This window comes from Castor canadensis, chromosome 4 (assembly GCF_047511655.1).
Source record: "Castor canadensis chromosome 4, mCasCan1.hap1v2, whole genome shotgun sequence".
Taxonomy (NCBI): domain Eukaryota; kingdom Metazoa; phylum Chordata; class Mammalia; order Rodentia; family Castoridae; genus Castor; species Castor canadensis.
In genome coordinates this window covers 64,505,829-64,527,912 of record NC_133389.1, presented here as the reverse complement: position 1 = coordinate 64,527,912, position 22,084 = coordinate 64,505,829, and the positions used below count along the sequence as shown (strand labels likewise).

Here is a 22,084-nt window from a genome sequence, read left to right as displayed (position 1 = left end):
TTTGCTCCTTTAGTTGGACTCCGTAGCGTGTTACCACATACTTGGCGTTTCAATAATGCAGGGTTTCAGTAGGGCTGATTGGCAGTTAAAACATAAATCTCTAAAAAGGGGACCTGGATTTAGTAGAAGCTGGATTTTTTGAGCTAATACAAAGATCGTGGCTAATATTGGCGTGGGTTTTACAGGCCATATGACCTCGGGATGTGCATATCCCATGCATTTCTCTGCACACTGTGCAGTGATGCAGCTATATGTGTAGACCAGGGCAGATTAACCTATGTTGGGGCATTGAGTTTATTGCAGCTTTTGAATATGTCTCTTTGTTTTCCAACAGGTTGTTTGGTATCAAATCAGTAATCCGGACAGACTGTTCCAGCACTTGGAAGATCATAGTGAACCCGGACCTGTCCTGGTATCACCATGCTAACCCCATCCTGCTGCTGGCGATGTACTACACACTGGCCACACTGATCCGCATCTGGCTGCAGGAACCCCTTGTAAGGGTAGAAAGGGTTTGAGGATCTTGTCTGTAACGTGAAATGATTGATTAATCCCCGCTACTTATGGGCTAGTCAGTGCTTATTCCAGCCTAAGTACTCTTCTAGTGAGAGCATCTTATTCTGCAGAGAGCCCAGCCTTCCTTCCCCAGCTCCACTGTGTACTCTTGAGCACAGTCATTGTGAGGAGGGTGCAGACTTATTTGTAGTGAGCACTCGCTAAGCACCAGACTAGGCTGTTGACCACATTATCTCTAAGCACTTGTACCCATCTTACAGATGAGGAAAATGAGGTGTGAGAGGTAGATTTTTCTGGAATCACACACTTCCTGAATAGACTGAAGCCTCATTTGACAACAAAGCTTGAGTCTTAGAGACCATGCAACCCCAGTTATCATAGTGATTGGAGTTTTCAAATCTCCTCCATCCATCTCAGTCCCCAAAGATGCTGTAGTGGCAGGTAGCTGTAGTGAAGTGGGGAAAGGAGAACATTCCATCAAGCACAGTTGAAGGCTGGTCCATGCCAGGAATAGCAACAAGGACATGAAGCCGTGAGGGGGGACCAAAGGCTGAGTCTTCTCTTGATTTTCTTCAATGACAAAAGCTTTGGTCCTCTTTTATTTCCCTTCAATGACTGTGAAGAGCTCAGATGCAAGATAAGAAACTGGCAGCTAAGGAGGCAGATACTATAGGGAGGGCTGTTGCACCTCTCATCTACGACCTGCAAGGGGTGCTGTTTACATCAGTAGCAGCTCAGTGAACCTGGTTGAACCCAAGCCTGGGATGCACTCTCCCATCTCTCCTTGTCCTGTTGCATATCTAGCCTAGGGCCTGGAGCAGTTTTCTTTTCCTCCCTTCCTATCTCCACACCCACAGACTACTCCAGATCCACACATTCCATCCAGCAGTCAGGTGACAAATGCTTCTTGAGGGCCAACTGGGTCATGCAAGGCCTGCACTTCTCAGAGCTGAACGTGCCACAAGAGAAAAGGCATATTTCCACCGATCTCTGGCAGAAGTGTCACCTGCACAGATAGGGATGTCTTCCTTCCTCTGTGGCATGGCATGAAGGCAACAGCTATGTTAGGATCAGGGTCACAGAGCTCATCCTTGGTAGTGGGATTCTCACAGATCATCTTCCTTTGGGGCCATCAATGACAGTTACATGACAACAAATGCTATGTACGGTCAGAAGGAATTCCAGCCAGGCACCAGTAGCTCGCATCGGTAATCCTAGCAACTCAGGAAGCAGAGATCAAAAGGATTCCCGTTTGAAGCCAGCCCTGGCAAATAGTTTGGAAGACCCTATCTCAAAAAACCCTTCACAAAAAAAGGGCTGATGGATTGACTCAAGGTGTAGGCCCTGAGTTCAAACCTCAGAACAGCAAAAAAAAAAAAAAAAAAAGAAGAAATTCCAGTCATTTTGTGTTACATTTTTTTCCAATTCTCTTTATAAATTTTGTCTGTGTCAATAATCAATTCCTTTAAAATTTTTAATGTTTGCTTCCTCCACAAACATACATATATAGCCATAAATTAAAATGTGTACACAAGAAATTAAGAATTAAATTAATATGATGGAACTATTTCTGAATAATGTCTTACATTGCAGAAATCAAGGCACTCAAGTTACTGATAACTCCCAGTGTCTTTAGCTTTCCCTGCGATAGCTCCTGTAGCTACTCAGATAATGCAATGGAGAGTAAATGCTCTGTCATTGCCTCTGCAAGTCTGGGTAAGACTCTTGTCCCAGCAACAAGCCATCTGGGGAGCAAGGGAAGGCAGAGAGAGTGGGGAAGGCAATCTAAGCTATAGGCCACCAAGCAATGTCAGAATTACAAACACAGCATCTGCAGGAGTCAGTGGAGTGGAGCAGAGGGCTTCATAGTAGCATCAGAATTTCAGGTGGTCTGCTCTTTAGATGGGCTGGGAGTGAAAGACTGTGTGATTGAGGCAATGTAGAAAAACAAGAAGCTATTTTCCTCAGAGTTCCCACACATTAAATGAAAAATGCCAGCCACAACATGCAACTGGGGAGGTAAAAGTCCATCAAACATGTTTGAAAGAGAGCAAAGGGCTGGGCATGGTGGTTTATGCCTGCAATCCCAGCTACATGGGAGGCACAGGTAGAGGAGCGCAGTCTGAGAGAGGCTCCAGGCAAAACCATGAGACTTTATCCAAAAAAAATAACTAAAGCAAAAAGGGCTGGGGTGTAGCTCAAGTGGTAGAACACTTGTCATACAAGTGCAAGGCACTGAGTTCAAAATCCAGTACCACCAAAAATTAAAGAGAGAGAGAGAGAGAGAGAAAAAAAATGAGCATCTGCCAAGAGTTAAATGTGGAGCCCAGCATAGTGGTACACATCTGTAATCCCAGCACTCAGGTGGCTGTGGCAGATGGATCTCTGGTTCAAGGCCAGCCTGGGGTACATAGTAAGACCCTGTCTCCAAAAACCAATAAATAGATAAATACTGTCTTAATTAAAGATTGCCAATGGCTGGCTTACACAGTTATCTGTGTGTTCTTTTGAAAGCTCTCACCCCAAGATCCATTTCCATAAACTGTACAAGTTTAGAATACACACTGAGAAGCTGTGGGTATTTGACATGATAGCATATTCTGTAATGTGTGGAGCCTTGTAGGAATCAGGGAACATTCCATACAGGTGTTCCTATCAGGTCAAGAAAAGCATTTTTGTCGTGTTAGGAATATGTTGATCAAATCCCATATACAATATGATTAACTTTGAAAATGAATCAGATGGGCAGAGATGAAAAGTGTGGACCTGTTTTGGGAGGCAGAACTGTTCCCATGTGTGTGTGTTTCAGGTGCAGGATGAGAAGACCAAAGAAGAGGACACGGCCCTGGCTTGTGATTCCAGTCAGAAGACTGCAGAGAGGAGGCGAAGCCTGTGGTATGCAGCCCACTACCCAACCGATGAAAGAAAGGTAAGGTGGGGCAAGGAGTCTGTATTTTATTGTTGAATGTGGACCTTAGGATATCAGATGTGCTCCTGGCTTGTGGAAAGAGTTGACTTAGGTAGCTGGGTGCCATAGCGAGCTGCTGAACACTGGATCTGGAACACGATTGTGCATGTCCATTCTTCCATGGAACCTCTTAATCCTGATACAAAGGATTCTTAATTTTCTTAGTTCTTTCTTTTTTTTTGCAGCACTGGGGTTTGAACTCAGATCCTCATGCTTAGCTAGGTAGGTGCTCTACTCCTTAAGCCACTCCACCAGCCCTATATTAATTTTCTTAAGTGTCTTTTTAGTATCCTGTGTGATAAAACAGGACAGCAGCATAGCATGCCACAAAGGCAGTCTGACAACTTTCCCGATGAGGGACGGGAGACTGAGCTGAGCTCACTTTGCATCCACAGCCTCCACTTTCACTCGAAGGAACAGCTGAGGGACAAAATATACTTGTTCAGATCTGGATATTTGACGAATAGTTACTTAAAAATAAAGGAAGTGAGCCCGTCACTTCAAGGCAAGCAACCAATTAACATTTGATGCCAGTTATAAAATTTAAACATTTGAGTAAAAATAGAATTTCAGAAAATTTGTATCGATCACTGAGACCTTAAAAAGTGCCAGTATTTCAGGACTTTTCTGATAAGTTTTTTTTTAAATGATGTTTTAGCAAATGTGCTTTTAAAATATTACATAATGAGCTGGACACCAGTAGCTCACACCTGTAATCCTAGCTACTCAGGAGGCAGAGATCAGGAGGACTGTGGTTTGAAGTCAGCACCAGCAAATAGTTCCAGACCACATCTTGAAACACACCCATCACAAAAAAGGGCTGGTGGAGTGGCTCAAGGTGTAGGCCCTGAGTTCAAACTCCAGTACTGCAAAAAAAACATCATAATTACGTAATGAAATGTGTCAGCCAATACTGGTGGAGCTGTATAGCTCAAAGAAGCAACACCTTCAAAATCACCACCGCCTGAGAGCACACAGGTGAAAGACCCATTTGAGGTGCAAGACAGAGCGTGGGTTTCAGTCTCACCATGGAGGTCACCTTCACTGATTGAGATTCCGGTCCCACAGTGCAGCTGCCCTTTTCTGAAAATGCCACAGGAGAGTTTGGTGTGTACCCCAGAAGACTAATTAGATATCTGTGAAACCAAATATTCATCACATCATCACGACCTAAGCAACGTATCCTAGCAGATGAGAGCAGAAGCAATAAAAGATACGTAGACGTGTAAAGCAACAGTACTCTTTCTAGTTTTGTTTTTTTCTTTAAATATAACTAATAGCATTAATTTATTTTAGCCTAAAATGGGATTTTTATTTTTAATAAATTAATAAATATCTGTACCTCCATTTTAATTTCTAATATGGTACATATTAGTACATAGACCCTGCATAAAATAAAACTTCTTTGGAGACTTCACTGGTTTTTAAGAAAATAAATGAGTACTGATTCTAAAATGTCACAGAGGCATTTCTTGTGCTAATTGTTACTTGAGGAAAGCCCAAAGCACCTGAACTAATATAGTTAAAGAGCACCATCATATAAATAATTATTTTCTTGTGGAAACACGTAAAACTTATTCTCAGACTTCAGGACAAATCATTTGTTTTTCACTAAGAAAATTTATTTCTTGAAAAGTAGACTTTCCAAATCCTGCAGCTGTCTTCTAGAGTCTTAGGAGCAGAAAACTAAGTATCTGACTTGTATTAGAAGAAAATGCCCATCAAACTGTGTGGCTTTCGGTCACCTGTCTGCTGCTGTAGTTAAAAGCACACATGGAGCTGGGAAGTGGGTACAACAAGCAGCTCTTCCATTATTTCTCCTTGCATCCTGCATGACAGTTTAACACACTAGCATCCCAGTGGGAGAGTGGGTATGTATAAAGTAAAATTTACAGATATCTGAACATTAAATGCTTTCAGCTTACCCACTAACATGCTGTCCTGCATTGCTTTTTGCAGCTTTTATCCATGACCCAAGATGACTACAAACCATCTGATGTTAGTATATCCTTAGAATTATCATTTGTGCTTGTGTAAGTGATTTAAAAGTGACAAACGGAATTAACTCCTTTGAGTACATTTTAACAATCTAGAAATTAATTACTTTTTGCAAAAGTTGTATCTGCTTTATTGCTGACTCATATGATATGAGATTGAATATAGCATACAAAATGATTTTGAGCTTTGAAGAAACCTTGTTTGTGCAACTGTTTCTAAGTGTTCTGTTTGGTAGCTTTGCTAATTCTTATATAGTTTAAATAGGAAGTCTTGCATGTATGTATGTTTGTATGTTTATTTTAAAAAGATACAATCCCAAAGAGACAAACAGGAAAAAAAGAAAACCCAGTGTTTGCACTGAGTGAACTTCACCTTCCTGTTAGGGAGAGATCCTCAGAGCCCCCAAAACGTTTGCTTTAGCCCTGCCTGGGCTGTATGGGTATGGAGCAGGACCAGGCTTGGCCAAGGCGCAAGGAAGGTCATGGACCCCAGACCCAGAGGGTGGTGGTGAAGGGCATGTGTAGAGGGCTGAGCCTGGAGAGGTCACACAGATCACAAACACAGGCTCACATGTGTGAGCCTTTCCCAAGATTTGCACAGTGCAAAGAAGGCCAAGCAGCCACCGCACAGTTGGTGGCAGAAGTGCAGCAAGATCACATGCCATCGCTGCCTAGTAGGATCAGATAGGTGACTAAATTGTTCAGCTTCCAATCTGCTCTTTACTGTTGGGCAGTTCGTGGGATACAAGGAGGAGGGGTGTACCCAAAGACAGCCCACGGCTGTGCTCACAGGTGTCCTGTTCCTGCCCTCCCCTGGCAGGGCCTGCTGGTGACCGTGAATGGCAACCCTGTGGACTACCACACCATCCACCCCAGTCTACCCATGGAAAATGGCCCAGCCAAGGCTGACCTGTACTCTACACCCCAGTACCGGTGGGAGCCCTCAGGCGAGTTCTCAGGTAACAGGGACAATGGGGAAGGGGTATGTGTCCTTGCAGCTTTCTCTTGCTGGTTGTTTATTTGGTTCTTTCATTTTTAAATAGACAAAGCCTTATCTGTGGTCAGTATAATTACACTCTTTCTTTTAAGTTCTGCCTCTATTTTATGCCAATACATTGCTATTTGTGTTCTATTCTTGCATACAAAATAAGTGGCATGATTGGGCCAAACTGAAAAATACAGGCAGAAAAGAGTTTTTAAACATGTTAGCTTTTTGCCAGGTGCTGGTGACTCATGACTGTAATCCTGGCTACTCAGGAGGCAGCTTTGAAAATAGCCAATATGAAACAGGGTTGCTAGAGCACCTGCCTAGCAAGTGTGAGGCCCTGTTTTCAAACCCCAGTACTGCAAAAAAATGTTAACGTTTTATAACATAAAACATGCATGTATGTGTGTGTGTTTATCTATCTAGCTTACTATGTGCTAGTCTCAATTAGTTGATATTTTTATGATTGTCTGTAGTTTTGGGGGTAACATATGAATGTTCTAAGAAAGGGTCCTTTTTTATCAGTTACAAAAAGAGAGAGAGTCAAAACTTCCAAGCTGTGCTTCAGTTGATTTTGCTGGAGGGAAGCAGACAATTGGAGAGGAGACATAGGTGGTCTTAGACCAGCATCTCACTCTTTCACTTACTTAGGGCCTACTCAGCATTGTTTAAAAAAAAAATCTGAACAGTAGGGAACTTGCAGCTCTGATCTAGAAATGGAAACTTCTAGAAGCTCTTGAAGTCTGTGAGAATCTGGCAACACTAGTCCTCAGCTCTGCAGGCAGTGGTTGACTGGACCTCTGTTGCTACTTCCCATGTGACAGTGATAATTGCTAATTCATAAAGACAGAATTAGCTTAGCATTGAAAAAAAAAACATCAAAGGCTTACAGGTAGCGGGAAAGTGGTGACAAAACTATTATCTCTATTTGTGTGGAACTGAAGCTAGTGTTGTCCGATTTATCCTGCCTGTAAGGAACACAATGAGCTAGTTTGCATCATGGAACATTTTGCTTTCTCTGAGGGCCCTTTACATAATTCTTTGTAAGGCTTATTATGATTCTGATTCTGATACTGATTCTGATCAGCACTTCCTCAGCACTTCCTGGAGTTGTCCTGACGATATTTGTACCTAGCAGTACAAGGTTAGCTGAAGGTCAGCCTCTGTCCTACACACATGCACATACACACCCGACTCTAGACGACACCTGTGAACATGAAAGAGTGTCAGGTTACTGGTTTGTAACCCACACATGTGTGTTTTAGTTGCAACTCAGGTTTAAAGGGAAATGCTCAGGACTCATTCCATGGTGTGATGTTCAGAGAGCTGACACCAGGATCACAAAGGCAGGCATTTGTGACTTCTGATGCTTCAGGTCACAGCTAAGACATCTTTCAATTTACACATTACTTACCTCAGAACAAATAGAATTTTGACTGCTGACAAAGACAAGTCAAATATACTCGTAATATAAGTTGAACTTTCAAAAGTAAAACAAGGGAACTGGTTCAGTGACTCAAGCGGTAGAGTGCCTGCCTAACTGAGTTCAAACCCCAGTACCACCTCCCCCTCAAAAAAAAGAAAGAAAATAAAAGCTAGAAAGTTTAAAAAATTGAATCTGTGCATACACACAGTGGCACGCCAGTGGCTCTTGAGTCCATCATTCAGCATTTTTGTCACTGTGCCCATCCATGGTCTTCTCTGTATAAACCCTAGGTTCATCCAGTCAAAGACAATGGGCTGTGATCACTAATTTTCAGTGTTTTTTACTTCCTCTGCATGGTGCTAAAAAATACCCCAGTGTGCCCTATTTATACACAGCCCATTTAATTTAAGCAAGCAAGAAAGAACAAGAAAGGACATTTCTTAAAACAACATTTAGCATTGCACAGCTTCTCTGGGTCAGGAATCTGGATATAACCAGGCTGACCTCTCTGTCCGAGGTCACTCATGGGACAGAAGCTAAATTGCTGACTGGGGCTGCTGTCTCATCTGAAGGTTTGCCTGGAACAGAACCTACTTCCCAGCCCACTGTGTGCTAGCTATTGGCCGACCTCAGGCTCTTGTTGGCTGTTGCCCAGAGAGAGACATGAGTTACTTGCCACCCAGATCTCTCCCCTGGCCAGGTACAACATAGCAGGTGGCTTTACTCAGAACAAGATGGTGATAGATTGAGAGAGGGTGCCCAAGTTGAAAGCCACAGTGTTTTAAAACTGAATCATTCCATCTCTCCCAGAGTGTTTATTTGTTAAAAGCTGGTCACACTCAAGGGGAGGCTGTCCCCAAGGGCAGGAATACAGCAGGAGGGAGCTTTGAAGAGCATCTTAGAGCATGCCTTCCACACCCTCTCAAATGGAAATTTCTGACCTTCACCAAGCAGAATTCAGAGCTTCTGTTTTAATTCTTAGGGTTTTATTAAAGTGGAGATAATTCCTGAAGTCTAAATTGAAAGGGTATGACAAAACCACACATGTAATGCATGGACTGGGACATTCATATAGTTGTCACACATTTGCATGCATAGTTATATAAAGTATTTATCTGTCTAGAAAAGAAAGAGGAAGAAGAAGAGAAAGACAAATTTGAAGAAGAAAGGAGCCAGGAGGAAAAAAGAAGTGTCAAAGTTCACGCCATGGTCTCTGTGTTCCAATTTATCATGAAACAAAGTTACATCTGTGCCCTCATTGCCATGATGGTAAGTATGAGCAGCACCCACCAGGACACGGAGAGATGGCACGTCACAGGACTCGGGCTCCAGGCCTCCTCCCGTACCCTCCCCCACAACACACGCCCATAGCATAAGAATCTTAATCTCGCAATGACTGGGCAGTCTATGGTTGGTTATGTTAATTTTTCATAGCATAGACTGGGATTTTTATAGCATAGACTGGAAAACCATGTCCTCTTCAACTTTGCTTAGCCTGTTTTTAAATATTAATACATTTCTCTCAAATTAGCTTTCAAGTCCGATTGTCCCTTAACTTAGGAGGACATATTGGGTAGCTTTTCTCCAAGGTATTGAAGGTTGACACAGGCTGCTTTTATTTCTTTCAGATAGGGAAAGAAGGTCACACCTGCCTTAGATTTGGGTGACACTTTATTTGTCTTAGTATTGAACCCTCATGATTCCCAAGGGCTTCTTCCAATTACAAGTTCTCCATTTGAGTGTTTCTACTCACCCCTGTCTTCAAATCACAGCTTCAAAATAATTCTTTGGTTTCCAGATAGAAGACAGAGGAAGTTCTAATCATTTCCTTTCCTAAACACAAATTGTCCTGGTGATTTAGTTTTGAGAATAAACTTTTACTTAAAATAGGACTCTTCCAAATTCTGTGGTCAATGCTGAGAATCTGGACGTCTTTGATGATAAAAATGAAAATATTTTGTAACTCTAGGGGAAAATAAGTAGGCACTCATTCCTGTTGCTCCTGGATGTCCTGCGTGGACCTCAGCTTCAGGTTCTAGTGAGGAACTACTACGCAGGACAGATGGCGGGAAGGCAAATGCCACAGAATAAAAGGTTGTGTGTGGAGATGGAGTCCCTGCTCTGGTGTGAAATGGAATCAATCCTGTGCTCTCTGATTACTTTCTTTTTTTTTATTGTTTTATTACTCATATGTGCATACAAGGTTGGGGCATTTCTCCCCCCTGCCCCCACCCCCTCCCTACCACCCACCCCACCCCGTCCCTCTCCCCCCCAACCCCTCAATACCCAGCAGAAACTATTTTGCCCTTATTTCTAATTTTGTTGTAGAGAGAGTATAAGCAATAATAGGAAGGAACAAGGGTTTTTGCTGGTTGAGGTAAGGATAGCTATACAGGGAGTTGACTCACATTGATTTCCTGTGCGTGTGTGTTACCTTCTAGGTTAATTCTTTTTGATCTACCCTTTTCTCTAGTTCCTGGTCCCCTTTTCCTATTGGCCTCAGTTGCTTTTAAGTTATCTGCTTTAGTTTCTCTGCGTTAAGGGCAACAAATGCTATCTAATTTTTTAGTTGTCTTACCTACCCTCACCCCTCCCTTGTGTGCTCTCGCTTTTATCATGTGCTCATAGTCCAATCCCATTGTTGTGTTTGCCCTTGATCTAATGTCCACATATGAGGGAGAACATACGATTTTTGGTCTTTTGGGCCGGGCTAACCTCACTCAGAATGATGTTTTCCAATTCCATCCATTTACCAGCGAATGATAACATTTCGTTCTTCTTCATGGCTGCATAAAATTCCATTGTGTATAGATACCACATTTTCTTAATCCATTCGTCAGTGGTGTGGCATCTTGGCTGTTTCCATAACTTGGCTATTGTGAATAGTGCCGCAATAAACATGGGTGTGCGGGTGCCTCTGGAGTAACCTGTGTCAGTCTTTTGGGTATATCCCCAAGAGTGGTATTGCTGGATCAAATCGTAGATCAATGTCTAGCTTTTTAAGTAGCCTCCAAATTTTTTTCTAGAGTGGTTGTACTAGTTTACATTCCCACCAACAGTGTAAGAGGGTTCCTTTTTCCCCACATCCTCGTCAACACCTGTTGATGGTGGTGTTGCTAATGATGGCTATTCTAACAGGGGTGAGGTGGAATCTTAGCGTGCTTTTAATTTGCATTTCCTTTATTGCTAGAGATGGTGAGCATTTTTTCATGTGCTTTTTGGCCATTTGAATTTCTTCTTTTGAGAAAGTTCTGTTTAGTTCACTTGCCCATTTCTTTATTGGTTCATTAGTTTTGGGAGAACTTAGTTTTTTAAGTTCCCTATATATTTTGGTTATCAGTCCTTTGTCTGATGTGTAGCTGGCAAATATTTTCTCCCACTCTGTGGGTGTTCTTTTTAGTTTAGAGACCACTTCTTTTGATGAGCAGAAGCTTTTTAGTTTTATGAGGTCCCATTTATCTATGCTATTTCTTAGTTTCTGTGCTGCTGGGGTTTCGTTGATAAAGTTCTTGCCTATACCTACTAACTCCAGAGTATTTCCTACCCTTTCCTGTAACAACTTTAGAGTTTGGGGTCTGATATTAAGATCCTTGATCCATTTGGACTTAATCTCGGTATAGGGTGATATACATGGATCTAGTTTCAGTTTTTTGCAGACTGCTAACCAGTTTTCCCAGCAGTTTTTGTTGAAGAGGCTGCTATTTCTCCATCGTATATTTTTAGCCCCTTTGTCAAAGACATTTTGGTTATAGTTGTTTGGCTTCATATCTGGGTCCTCTATTCTGTTCCACTGGTCTTCATGTCTGTTTTTGTGCCAGTACCATGCTGTTTTTATTGTTATTGCTTTGTAATATAGTTTGAAGTCAGGTATTGTGATACCTCCTGCATTGTTCTTTTGACTGCGTATTGCCTTGGCTATTCGTGGCCTCTTGTGTTTCCATATAAATTTCAAGGTAGATTTTTTGATCTCTTTAATGAATGTCATTGGAATTTTGATGGGAATTGCATTAAACATGTAGATTACCTTTGGGGAGTATCAACATTTTTACTACGTTGATTCTACCAATCCATGAGCATGGGAGATCTCTCCACTTTCTATAGTCTTCCTCAATCTCTTTCTTCAGAAGTGTATAGTTTTCCTTGTAGAGGTCTTTCACATCTTTTGTTAGGTTTACTCCAAAGTATTTGATTTTTTTTTGAGGCTATTGTAAATGGAATTGTTTTCATACATTCTTTTTCCGTTTGCTCATTGTTAGTGTATAGAAATGCTAATGATTTTTCTATGTTGATTTTATATCCTGCTACCTTGCTATAGCTATTGATGATGTCTAGAAGCTTCTGAGTAGAGGTTTTTGGGTCTTTAAGGTATAGGATCATGTCATCTGCAAATAGGGATATTTTGACAGTTTCTTTACCTATTTGTATTCTTTTTATTCCTTCTTCTTGCCTAACTGCTCTGGCTAGGAATTCCAGTACTATGTTGAATAGGAGTGGAGATAGTGGGCATCCTTGTCTGGTTCCTGATTTTAGAGGGAATGGTTTCAGTTTTTCTCTGTTAAGTCTAATGCTGGCTATAGGTTTGTCATATATAGCTTTTATAATGTTGAGGTACTTTCCTTCTATTCCTAGTTTTCTTAGAGCTTTTATCATGAAATGATGTTGGATCTTATCAAAGGCTTTTTCTGCATCTATTGAGATGATCAAGTGGTTTTTGTCTTTGCTTCTGTTAATGTGGTTTATTATGTTTATTGATTTTTGTATGTTGAACCACCTCTGCATCCCTGGGATGAAGCCTACTTGGTCATGGTGAATAATCTTTTTGATGTGTTGTTGAATTCGGTTTGCCATTATTTTGTTTAGGATTTTTGTGTCAGTGTTCATTAAGGAGATTGGCCTATAGTTCTCCTTTTTGGAGGTGTCTTTGCCTGGTTGTGGGATAAGTGTAATACTGGCTTCATAAAATGTGTTTGGCAGTTTTCCTTCCCTTTCTATTTCGTGAAACAGTTTAAGGAGGGTTGGTATCAGCTCTTCTTTAAAGGTCTGATAGAATTCGGCAGAGAATCCATCAGGTCCTGGACTTTTCTTTTTGGGGAGACTCTTGATTGCTGCTTCAATTTCATTTTGTGTTATAGGTCTATTCAGGTGATTAATTTCCTCTTGGTTCAGTTTTGGATGATCATATGTATCTAGAAATCTGTCCATTTCTCTAAGATTTTCAAATTATTTGAATATAAGTTCTCAAAGTAGCCTCTGATGGTTTCCTGGACTTCCATGGTGTTTGTTGTTATCTCCCCTTTTGCATTACTGATTCTACTAATTTGGGTTTTTTCTCTCCTCATTTTAGTCAGGTTTGCCAGGGGTCTATCGATCTTGTTTATTTTTTCAAAGAACCAAGTTTTTGTTTCATTAATTCTTTGTATTTTTTTTATTTCTATTTCATTGATTTCAGCTCTTATTTTTATTATTTCTCTCCTTCTATTTGTTTTGGGATTTGTTTGTTCTTGTTTTTCTAGGAGTTTGAGATGTATCATTAGGTCATTGATTTGGGATCTTTCAGTCTTTTTAATATATGCACTCATGGCTATAAACTTTCCTCTCAGGACTGCCTTAGCTGTGTCCCATAGGTTCCGGTAGGTTGTGTTTTCATTTTCATTGACTTCCAGGAACTTTTAATTTCATCTCTTATTTCATCGATGATCCTTTCTTCATTAAGTAATGAGTTATTTAGTTTCCAGCTGTTTGCATGTTTTTTGTCTTTACTTTTTTTGTTGAGTTCTACTTTTACTGCATTGTGATCAGATAGTATGCATGGTATAATTTGTATTTTCTTATATTTGGTGAGACTTGCTTTGTGCCCTAGGATATGATCTATTTTGGAGAAGGTTCCAATGGGCTGCTGAGAAGAATGTATATTGTGTAGAAGTTGGATGAAATGTTCTGTACACATCAACTAGGTCCATTTGATCTATTGCATATTTTAGATCTTAGATTTCTTTATTGATTTTTTTGTTTGGATGACCTATCTATTGATGATAATGGGGTGTTAAAGTCTCCCACATCCACTGTGTTGGCGTTTATATATGCTTTTAAGTCTTTCAGGGTATATTTGATGGAATTGGGTATGTTGACATTGGGTGAATACAGGTTGATAATTATTATTTCCTTTTGGTCTATTTCCCCTTTTATTAGTATGGAATGTCCTTCTTTATCTCGTTTGATCAATGTAGGTTTGAAGTCTACTTTGTCAGAGATAAGTATTGGTAATCCTGCCTGTTTTTGTGGGCCATTGGCTTGGTAAATCTTCTTCCAGCCTTTCATCCTAAGCCTATACTTATTTCTGTTGGTGAGATGGGTCTCCTGTAAGCAACAAATTGTTGGATCTTCCTTTTTAATCCATTTCGTCAAGTGGTACCTTTTGATGGGTGAATTAAGTCCGTTAACATTAAGCGTTAGTATTGACAGGTATGTGGTGATTCCTGTCATTTAGTTGTCTTAGTTGTTTGAAGGTTTGATTGTGTGTACCTCAGTTGAGGTTACTCTCTACTGTCTTGCTTTTTCTTTTCCTGTAGTTTGGTGCTACCTGTCTTTTCATGGTTAAGTTGGGTTTCACTTTCTGTGTGCAGAATCCCTTGAAGAATCCTTTGTAGTGGTGGCTTTGTGGTCACATATTGTTTTAGTTTCTGCTTATGGAAGACTTTTATTGCTCCATCTATTTTGAATGATAGTTTTGCTGGGTAGAATATCCTGGGGTTGAAGTTATTTTCATTCAGTGCCCGGAAGATCTCACCCCACACTCTTCTTGCTTTTAATGTTTCTGTTGAGAAGTCTGCTGTGATTTTGATGGGTTTACCTTTGTATGTTACTTGTTTTTTCTCTCTTACAGCCTTCAATATTCTTTCCTTAGTTTCTGAACTTGTTGTTTTAATGATGATATGTCATGGGGTAGTTCTGTTTTGATCTGGTCTGTTTGGTGTCCTGGAGGCCTCTTGCATCTGTATGGGAATATCTTTCTCTAGATTTGGGAAATTTTCCATTATTATTTTGTTGAATATATTACACATTACCTTCGCTTGCACCTCTTCTCCTTCTTCAATGCCCATGATTCTCAAGTTTGGTCTTTTGATGGAGTCAGTGAGTTCTTGCATTTTCTTTTCACAGGTTTTGAGTTGTTTAATTAATAGTTCTTTGGTTTTTCCTTTAATTACCATTTCATCTTCAAGTTCTGAGATTCTGTCTTCTGTTTGTTCTATTCTGCTGGATTGGCCTTCCATTTTGTTTTGCAGTTCTGTTTCGTTCTTTTTTCTGAGGTTTTCCATATCCTGGCTGTTTTCCTCTTTAATGTTGTCTCTTTTTGTCCTGAGTTCATTTATCCATTTATTCATCGTGTTCTCTCTTTCACTTTGGTGTTTATACAGTTCTTCTATGGTTTCCTTTATTTCTTCTTTTGCTTTTTCAAATTCTCTATTTTTGTTATCTTTGAATTTCTTGAGTGTCTCCTGTACATTTTGGTTGACCCTATCCAGTATCATCTCTATAAAATTCTCATTGAGTACCTGTAGTATGTCTTCTTTTAAATTATTCTTGTGGGCTTCATTGGGTCCTTTGGCATAGTTTATCTTCATTTTGTTGGAGTCTGGATCTGAGTACCTGTTTTCTTCATTCCCTTCTGGTTCCTGTACTAATTTTTTGCGTGGGGAAACTGGTTTCTCTGTTTTTTTCTGTCTTCCTGTCATTGTCTTTGGTGTTGTTACTGTCCCTGTACTGTGTGCAATTAAGTATTTTCTAGCTTGTAATAATAACAATGGTGATATTTAGAATGGAAGGGTGAACAGAGATGGAAAGCAAGAAGTGAAAGAAAAGGGAAAAACAAGTAAACAGACAAGAAGGAGAAAACAGTACAGGGAATCAGACAAGAACATTTCAAAGGTATAAACAGGGAGCGTTAGTGTATTAATCGACAGTAAGCTGAACAGCATTAGAGAGACAGAGAGAGGATTAAAAATAAAAAATAAAAAAATAAAGATAATAAAAATAAAAAATAAGTAAATGAAAGAAATATATATATGAATAAAATAAAATAAAATGAAAAATAGAAAATTAAAAAAAAAAACCAAAAAACCTCCAAGTTCAAATGCAATGAAGTTTCAGTCTTAATAATTTGGGTGTCCGTCTCAGTCTCCAATCCTGGAGATGGTGCCTCAGATGTTGTTCTATAGTTTTCTCATCAAAGGGGACGCATAAAGTAGAACAAAACTACACACACACACACACACACACACACACACACACACACACACACAAACCTCACCAAGTGTCCCAAGTGCAAATGCAATACAGTTTCAGTAAGTTTTTCAGCATGCAGGTGTAATTCGGTTTTTCTCTCATCAAAGGTAGGGAGAAAAAGAGAAAAAAAAAAAAAGAAGCTGGAGACAGTTCTGAGATTGGTATCTGTGGCTGTGGATTGCCTGCCCACTGCTGTCAGCCTGCTGTTGCTGGAGGCGTTATATATGCAGATCTCTGGGGTGAGCTTAGCACTCACCTGGCCCCTCAGGCTTTGTTTACTACGAGTTCTTCTGTGTGGGAGCCTTTGCTGCAAGCTTTCCCCTTTCCAAGCACACTGGGGAAGGTGACACTACACCCACATTCTCAGGCTTGGGTGTTTATTTACAGTTCATGTGGGAAGTGGGTCTTCCCCCTCTCCTGTGCAGTTTTCCTCCCACTGCCACTCTCACAAGCTTTCCCTTTCCTGGTTGCTGGGTGTGCGCCCCCTGCTCCTGCCAGAGCCTCTTCGGCCCACCTGGCTTGTTTATTTACAGTTCTGGGAAGGATTCCCTTCCCCCAATCTTCGGTGCTCGGTGTGCCCCACCCTCTTTCCAGCATGCCTTTATTGTTCTTTTGCTTATTAGTCAGTTTCTCTTTTTTTCCCCGGGTGGGGGTCAGTCTGTCCAGGGGCTATGCTGCTCTGGCCCAGGCTTGTGTGTGGGAGTACCGCAGTACCACAAAGCTCACCTTGTCTAAGTCTTTCCAAGCCCTCTGGGCGCGGGGGACTGGCGGCCCAGGGGCCCTCCTGGTTTCTCCACTTAACGTGAAGTGGAGATGCTCTGTGCTGGCTGGAGATGTGGAGGGGTCAAAGTTTTGCCTTTTTGCCTCTTCTCAGTGATTTTGCCTGCAAAGTGTGTCTCCAGCGTCTCTCCAAGATTTCACTATAGGAGGCTCGCTTTCTGCTTCCTCCCTCTAGCTGCCATCATGGAATCCCTCCTCTGATTACTTTCTGATATCATCTTATATACACATTTAAACTGCAGCAAACCTGTGATTGTTAGATATCAAGCGTATTATAAATGCAATGGACAATTCCAATTTTGAACTCAAAAAGGACACACTCTTTCCTCTCTCTAAGTTAGGTAAGTTTGGTCTTTCTCTTGAAGACATAGAGCATAGAAAGCAAAGCAGCTTTGAGTACACATCTTGTTACTTCATAGAAAAGAAGTATGTTTTAAAACAACAGATTCCTTCTTTCGACATGCACCCTTGTCTAGTGCCATTCTGTATAGGAGGCATTATGTTAGAAATTTCCCTCCATAGAAATTCCCTGTGGCAGCAGCCTTTAATCACAGATAGGGGCAAGACACAAAAAGCCAGATCTATAAAGTGATCTGTGTATTTATTCAAAACTGCCAAGTCCAAGTACGCTAAGCTACATCCCCCCACTGTGAAAAACAACAGAGTGCAGACTTGGCTTCCTGACACCACAGCTGGGAGACATTGGAAGGGAAAGACATTTTCTTAAAAATCCCCTGTTGTCTGGGGCTTGTCTCTGCTGCCCTTACTCTACCAGAGAAAAGAACAATGTAGGGGAGAAAATATGCAGAATTACAAAATCTTAAAGATTATTATCCTGGATCACAGCAAAAAATAGCAACTAATATCTCCATTTCGTACTAGGATAAATGAGTTAAATACATGAGTTAATACAAATCCATTAAATGTATTCTGTTATGCAAATGGATTAACTATTACCTAACCTTTGATAAATATCACTTCTAAGGAATATACTTTGCATGAAAATAATTCAGACAATGGAAATCAGTTACTACCTTAATTTAAATAAAAACAGTTTTTATTTCCAGCTTAAAATTATGCATTTTAACCAATAATTTTAAACACCTTATCACTTTAAAATCTGGTTGTGAGTCAGGGCAAATTTATAAATTGCTGAGAAGAAATATTTATTTGTTCCATGCTGATTTCTAGTAGGCTAAACACACTATTAAAATGTTCTTGACTTTAGGATTGCATGTTGGCAATTCACAATATTCAGGAATAGACTGATTTTAGTTAGCTTCAAACATATCTAGAAAACGTTTTTAAAGTTCGTTTCATAAAAGGATGCAGTATCAGAGATTACAGTAAAGGTAATAGATTTCCTGGAATTAATAGTGTTCATGAATCAGACTTACAGACTGTTCTGGCAGCTGCCACTTGAGATCCATCTCCGATTCTTTGGAAGTTCAGTAAGAATGGAGGAAAATATATCACTTGTCCCCAAGGTCTGACAGCGGTTTAGTTCTGACCCTTACAGGACAGAAGCTGAGGCTGCCCTTTACTAACTTGGCCATTTGTTTAGGGTGTGTGGAAGCCTAACAGTCAGTCAACCTTCTGACATAAATTTTCTAATTTCTAGTATATATGTATCTATCCAGCTTGCATGGTTAATCTTATTAGTCTCAAAGGTTCTATTTCTCGGTGCAGTGATGGCCCACACCCACCCATCATTCATAAATAACTGCTGACTCCAAACTGTTCTAGAAAAGAAGGGAAAAGTCACTTGCAGTTGTCTTAATACTGCAAAGTAAAGTAAAGCTGAAGAGACTTGGGCTACGAGCCTTTGAATCTGTTGCTTACAGAATTGCAAAGTCAGCATCCTTCTCAGCATTATCCTCCTTTCTCCCTTCCCTGTGCCACAGACCTTATGCCACCAGAACTCTGTCCTCTCCCTGGCTCAAATGTTACTGACCTGTTCTTTATAGATAGCTTTTAACTTACCAGGTGGACTGTACATCATATTGGCTATTAATTGTTTTTTCTTTGCTTTTCTTCTGGCAGGCTTGGAGCATCACCTATCACAGCTGGCTGACTTTTGTGCTGTTAATTTGGTCTTGTACTCTTTGGATGATTCGCAACAGAAGGAAATATGCCATGATCAGCTCTCCTTTCATGGTCATTTATGGAAATCTGCTGCTGGTATTACAGTATATATGGAGTTTTGAGCTTCCTGAAATTAAAAAGGTACCAGGATTTCTAGAAAAGAAAGAGCCAGGAGAACTTGCTTCAAAGGTAAGTTAATAGGGAAAGAAAGAAAGAAAGAGAGAGAGAGAGAGAGAGAGAGAGAGAAGGAAAGAGAAAGAAAGAAAGAAAACCACAGTAATCCATAATCCTAACAATCACATCAGGCAAAACTTTACAAAAATAGGCTTCAAAATACCACTGCTTTGCAAAAATGAACAGATAAGAGACCTTTTGAGAAGTAATTTACATTGCTTAGCATTCTCCTTAATTTAAACATGAATATATATTACACCATGCTTTTAGTTTTCACTTTGAAATAACAGTAGTTTCATCTCAAAGAATTCTAGTATGAGTTACTTTTATAAGTTATAGTGCAATAGTAATTAGATGTGTAAATAAGAACATGCAACATAAAATAGAAAAATGCAGTATAAGCTATCCCAAGGAGTTTAAGTGCTTTCTTTCATTATCAGTTTGTAAAACAGGGAAAGTAGGGTCTGCATTTATATTTCAGTGCACCCGAGAAGCCATAAAAAGTGCAAGGTTTTGTCCGAGACAGTAACAGCTCAATGCCAGGCTCATAAACTCTCCACCATAATGACATTCATAAAGATACACACATTTCTAAACATACATTGTTCAGCGAGTACTGGACGATTCAGCATGTCAGAGCATGAGAGGACCTGGGTCCTCCAAGGTATGCTCACTTCCAGTTACAGCAACCTAGTATTTCACTCCCTACTCCATTAAATTCTATCAACTTTCACTTTCTTTTGGTGGTACTGGGGTTTGAATTCAGGGCCTCATGCTTGCTAGGCAGGCACTCTACTGCTTGGGCCACACCACCAGCCCACTTGCCAATTTGAAAAACCTGGCTTTCAACTCATTTTCTCTGGGAAAGATCTGCTTCTAATTAATCCTGACATCTCTGAATATGCACTAGAAAAACAGGTTTCCTTCCCAATTTGCAGCTTGAGTTCAACTCACAGTGATGTCCAGAATTTTAATGCCAGAATTTCACAAGGGCAAGCATTCTTGTTCTTGATTTCATGAGGTTCCAGACATGGTTAGCAGGACTTATCAAAGTTGGTTTACATTGAAAGTAAATGATAGACATTTAAAGTCTATCATCGTCTGTCTCAAATACTTTGTGATTTATAGACATGAGGATAATGTGTAATGCACCATATATACTACAAATATAAGTATCACCACACATATCCTTAAGTGGGCAATAATTCAAATGGAAAATGTCTCATCCATTTGCCTTTTACATTTTTCATTTCTTTAGCAAACATTCATTAAAAGTCTCCTAGGTGCCACTTCACATCCACTACAAAGGCTATACTTGATAAAAGAGACTGAGGACATGGAGAAACTGCAACTGTCACACACTGCTGGTGTATTGCGAACTGGTGCAGCAACTGCGGAAAATGTCTAATGTTTACCAGTTCCTCCAGATGTTAAACGCAGAAGTACCATAAGATTAGCAATTCCAGTCCTAGGTTTGTATACCCAAGAGAGTTGAAAACATATGGACATGTGAAAGCTTACATCAGAACATTGATAGAAGTGTCATAGCAAAGAATGAAATAACTGAAATGCCCTTCAACTAATGAATGTAGAAACAAACCAATGAATGTTCATATGATGGAATATTACTCTGTAATAAAAAGGAATGAAATACTATGTGTACTACAATATGAATAAACCTTACAAGTATGCTAAGTAAAAGAAATCACTTACAAAAGAGCATATATTATAAAATTGTATTTCCTTAAACTGTCCAGATTAAGCCACTCTACACTGACAAAAACCAAATTAGTGGTTAGGCAGAGCTAATATAAGGAGAAAAGGAGGCAGTTGCCATGGTGCTGTTTTAGGGGGTGATGAAGATATGTCAGAGTTAATTGCAGTGATGATTGCACACCCTGTGAATATGCTCGACCCACTGAATTAGGCACCTGTTTGTGTGTGTACTGGGAATTGAACTCAGAGCTTCACACATTACTAAGTTTATGCTCTACCACTGAGCTGCACCCTAGTCCGTGAATCAAACACTTTAAACAGGTGAACTGTATGGTAAGTGAATTACATTCCAATGATGCTATTCTCCAAAAAAAAAAAAAAAAAAAAAAAAAACCTATGTTTTTTCCAACACTGAAGAAAATGTTACCATAAAAGTGTGGGTACTTTTTCCTTCAACGTTGGAAGATTAATGGGAACAATTAGGGGTTCTATTTTCTGTGATAAAGGTTTCCTTTTTGCATGTGTGAAATTCTTCATAATAAGGAGCTCTGCAGAGTGAGAGGAGCTATACAGAAGCCTGTCTCCCTTTCACTATGGTGGTAACATGTCAGTCTGGAGGGAATCAGTCAGGAATGTGTTTTGAGGGGATCTAGATGTTAGAGTTCATTTGCTGCCCAGATGCAGGTAACCTGGATGGTCTGGCTCACCTTCCTGGGGCCTTGCACAGTGCTGCACATGCTTCTGTCATGCATCATGTGCAAAAAAAAAACCAGGTTGAAAAGCAGTTTTTTCCGTGGAAATCAAGTGAGGGCCCTGACTATCTCTAATAAAAAGGCCCTTGTATTCCACTCCCCCCAACATATGGAGAAAGGTGTACGAAGTGAGATGCATTTGTTTCACCAATGCTGCTGAATTCTAGTTTTTCTCACCCTGGTTTCAGATTCTTTTTACCATCACTTTTTGGCTCCTGCTGAGACAGCACCTCACAGAGCAAAAGGCTCTTCAGGAAAAAGAAGCTCTTTTATCTGAAGTCAAAATTGGAAGTGAGGAGCATGAAGAAAAAGGTAAGGAAGGACAGGGGATATGTGAGCACAGATTTTCATGCTCAGCAGAATTACACAGAAAGACCACAAGTGCATCAGAAAGCCTCTCTA

At 40.2% G+C, this 22,084-nt stretch overlaps 1 protein-coding gene across 5 annotated transcripts in view; it reads left to right on the top strand.

Moving 5' to 3' along the window:
- LOC109702382 (piezo-type mechanosensitive ion channel component 2) overlaps window positions 1-22,084 on the top strand; it is a 385,390-nt gene that overhangs the window by 268,924 nt on the left and 94,382 nt on the right. For all 5 annotated transcript variants that reach the window (XM_074070349.1, XM_074070347.1, XM_074070346.1 and 2 more), the window contains exons 8-14: window positions 335-497; window positions 3,326-3,445; window positions 5,444-5,482; window positions 6,302-6,440; window positions 9,016-9,161; window positions 18,999-19,229; window positions 21,871-21,994. In XM_074070349.1, the coding sequence (XP_073926450.1) occupies window positions 335-497; window positions 3,326-3,445; window positions 5,444-5,482; window positions 6,302-6,440; window positions 9,016-9,161; window positions 18,999-19,229; window positions 21,871-21,994 (962 nt within the window). The remainder of the gene's footprint in view (window positions 1-334; window positions 498-3,325; window positions 3,446-5,443; window positions 5,483-6,301; window positions 6,441-9,015; window positions 9,162-18,998; window positions 19,230-21,870; window positions 21,995-22,084) is intronic.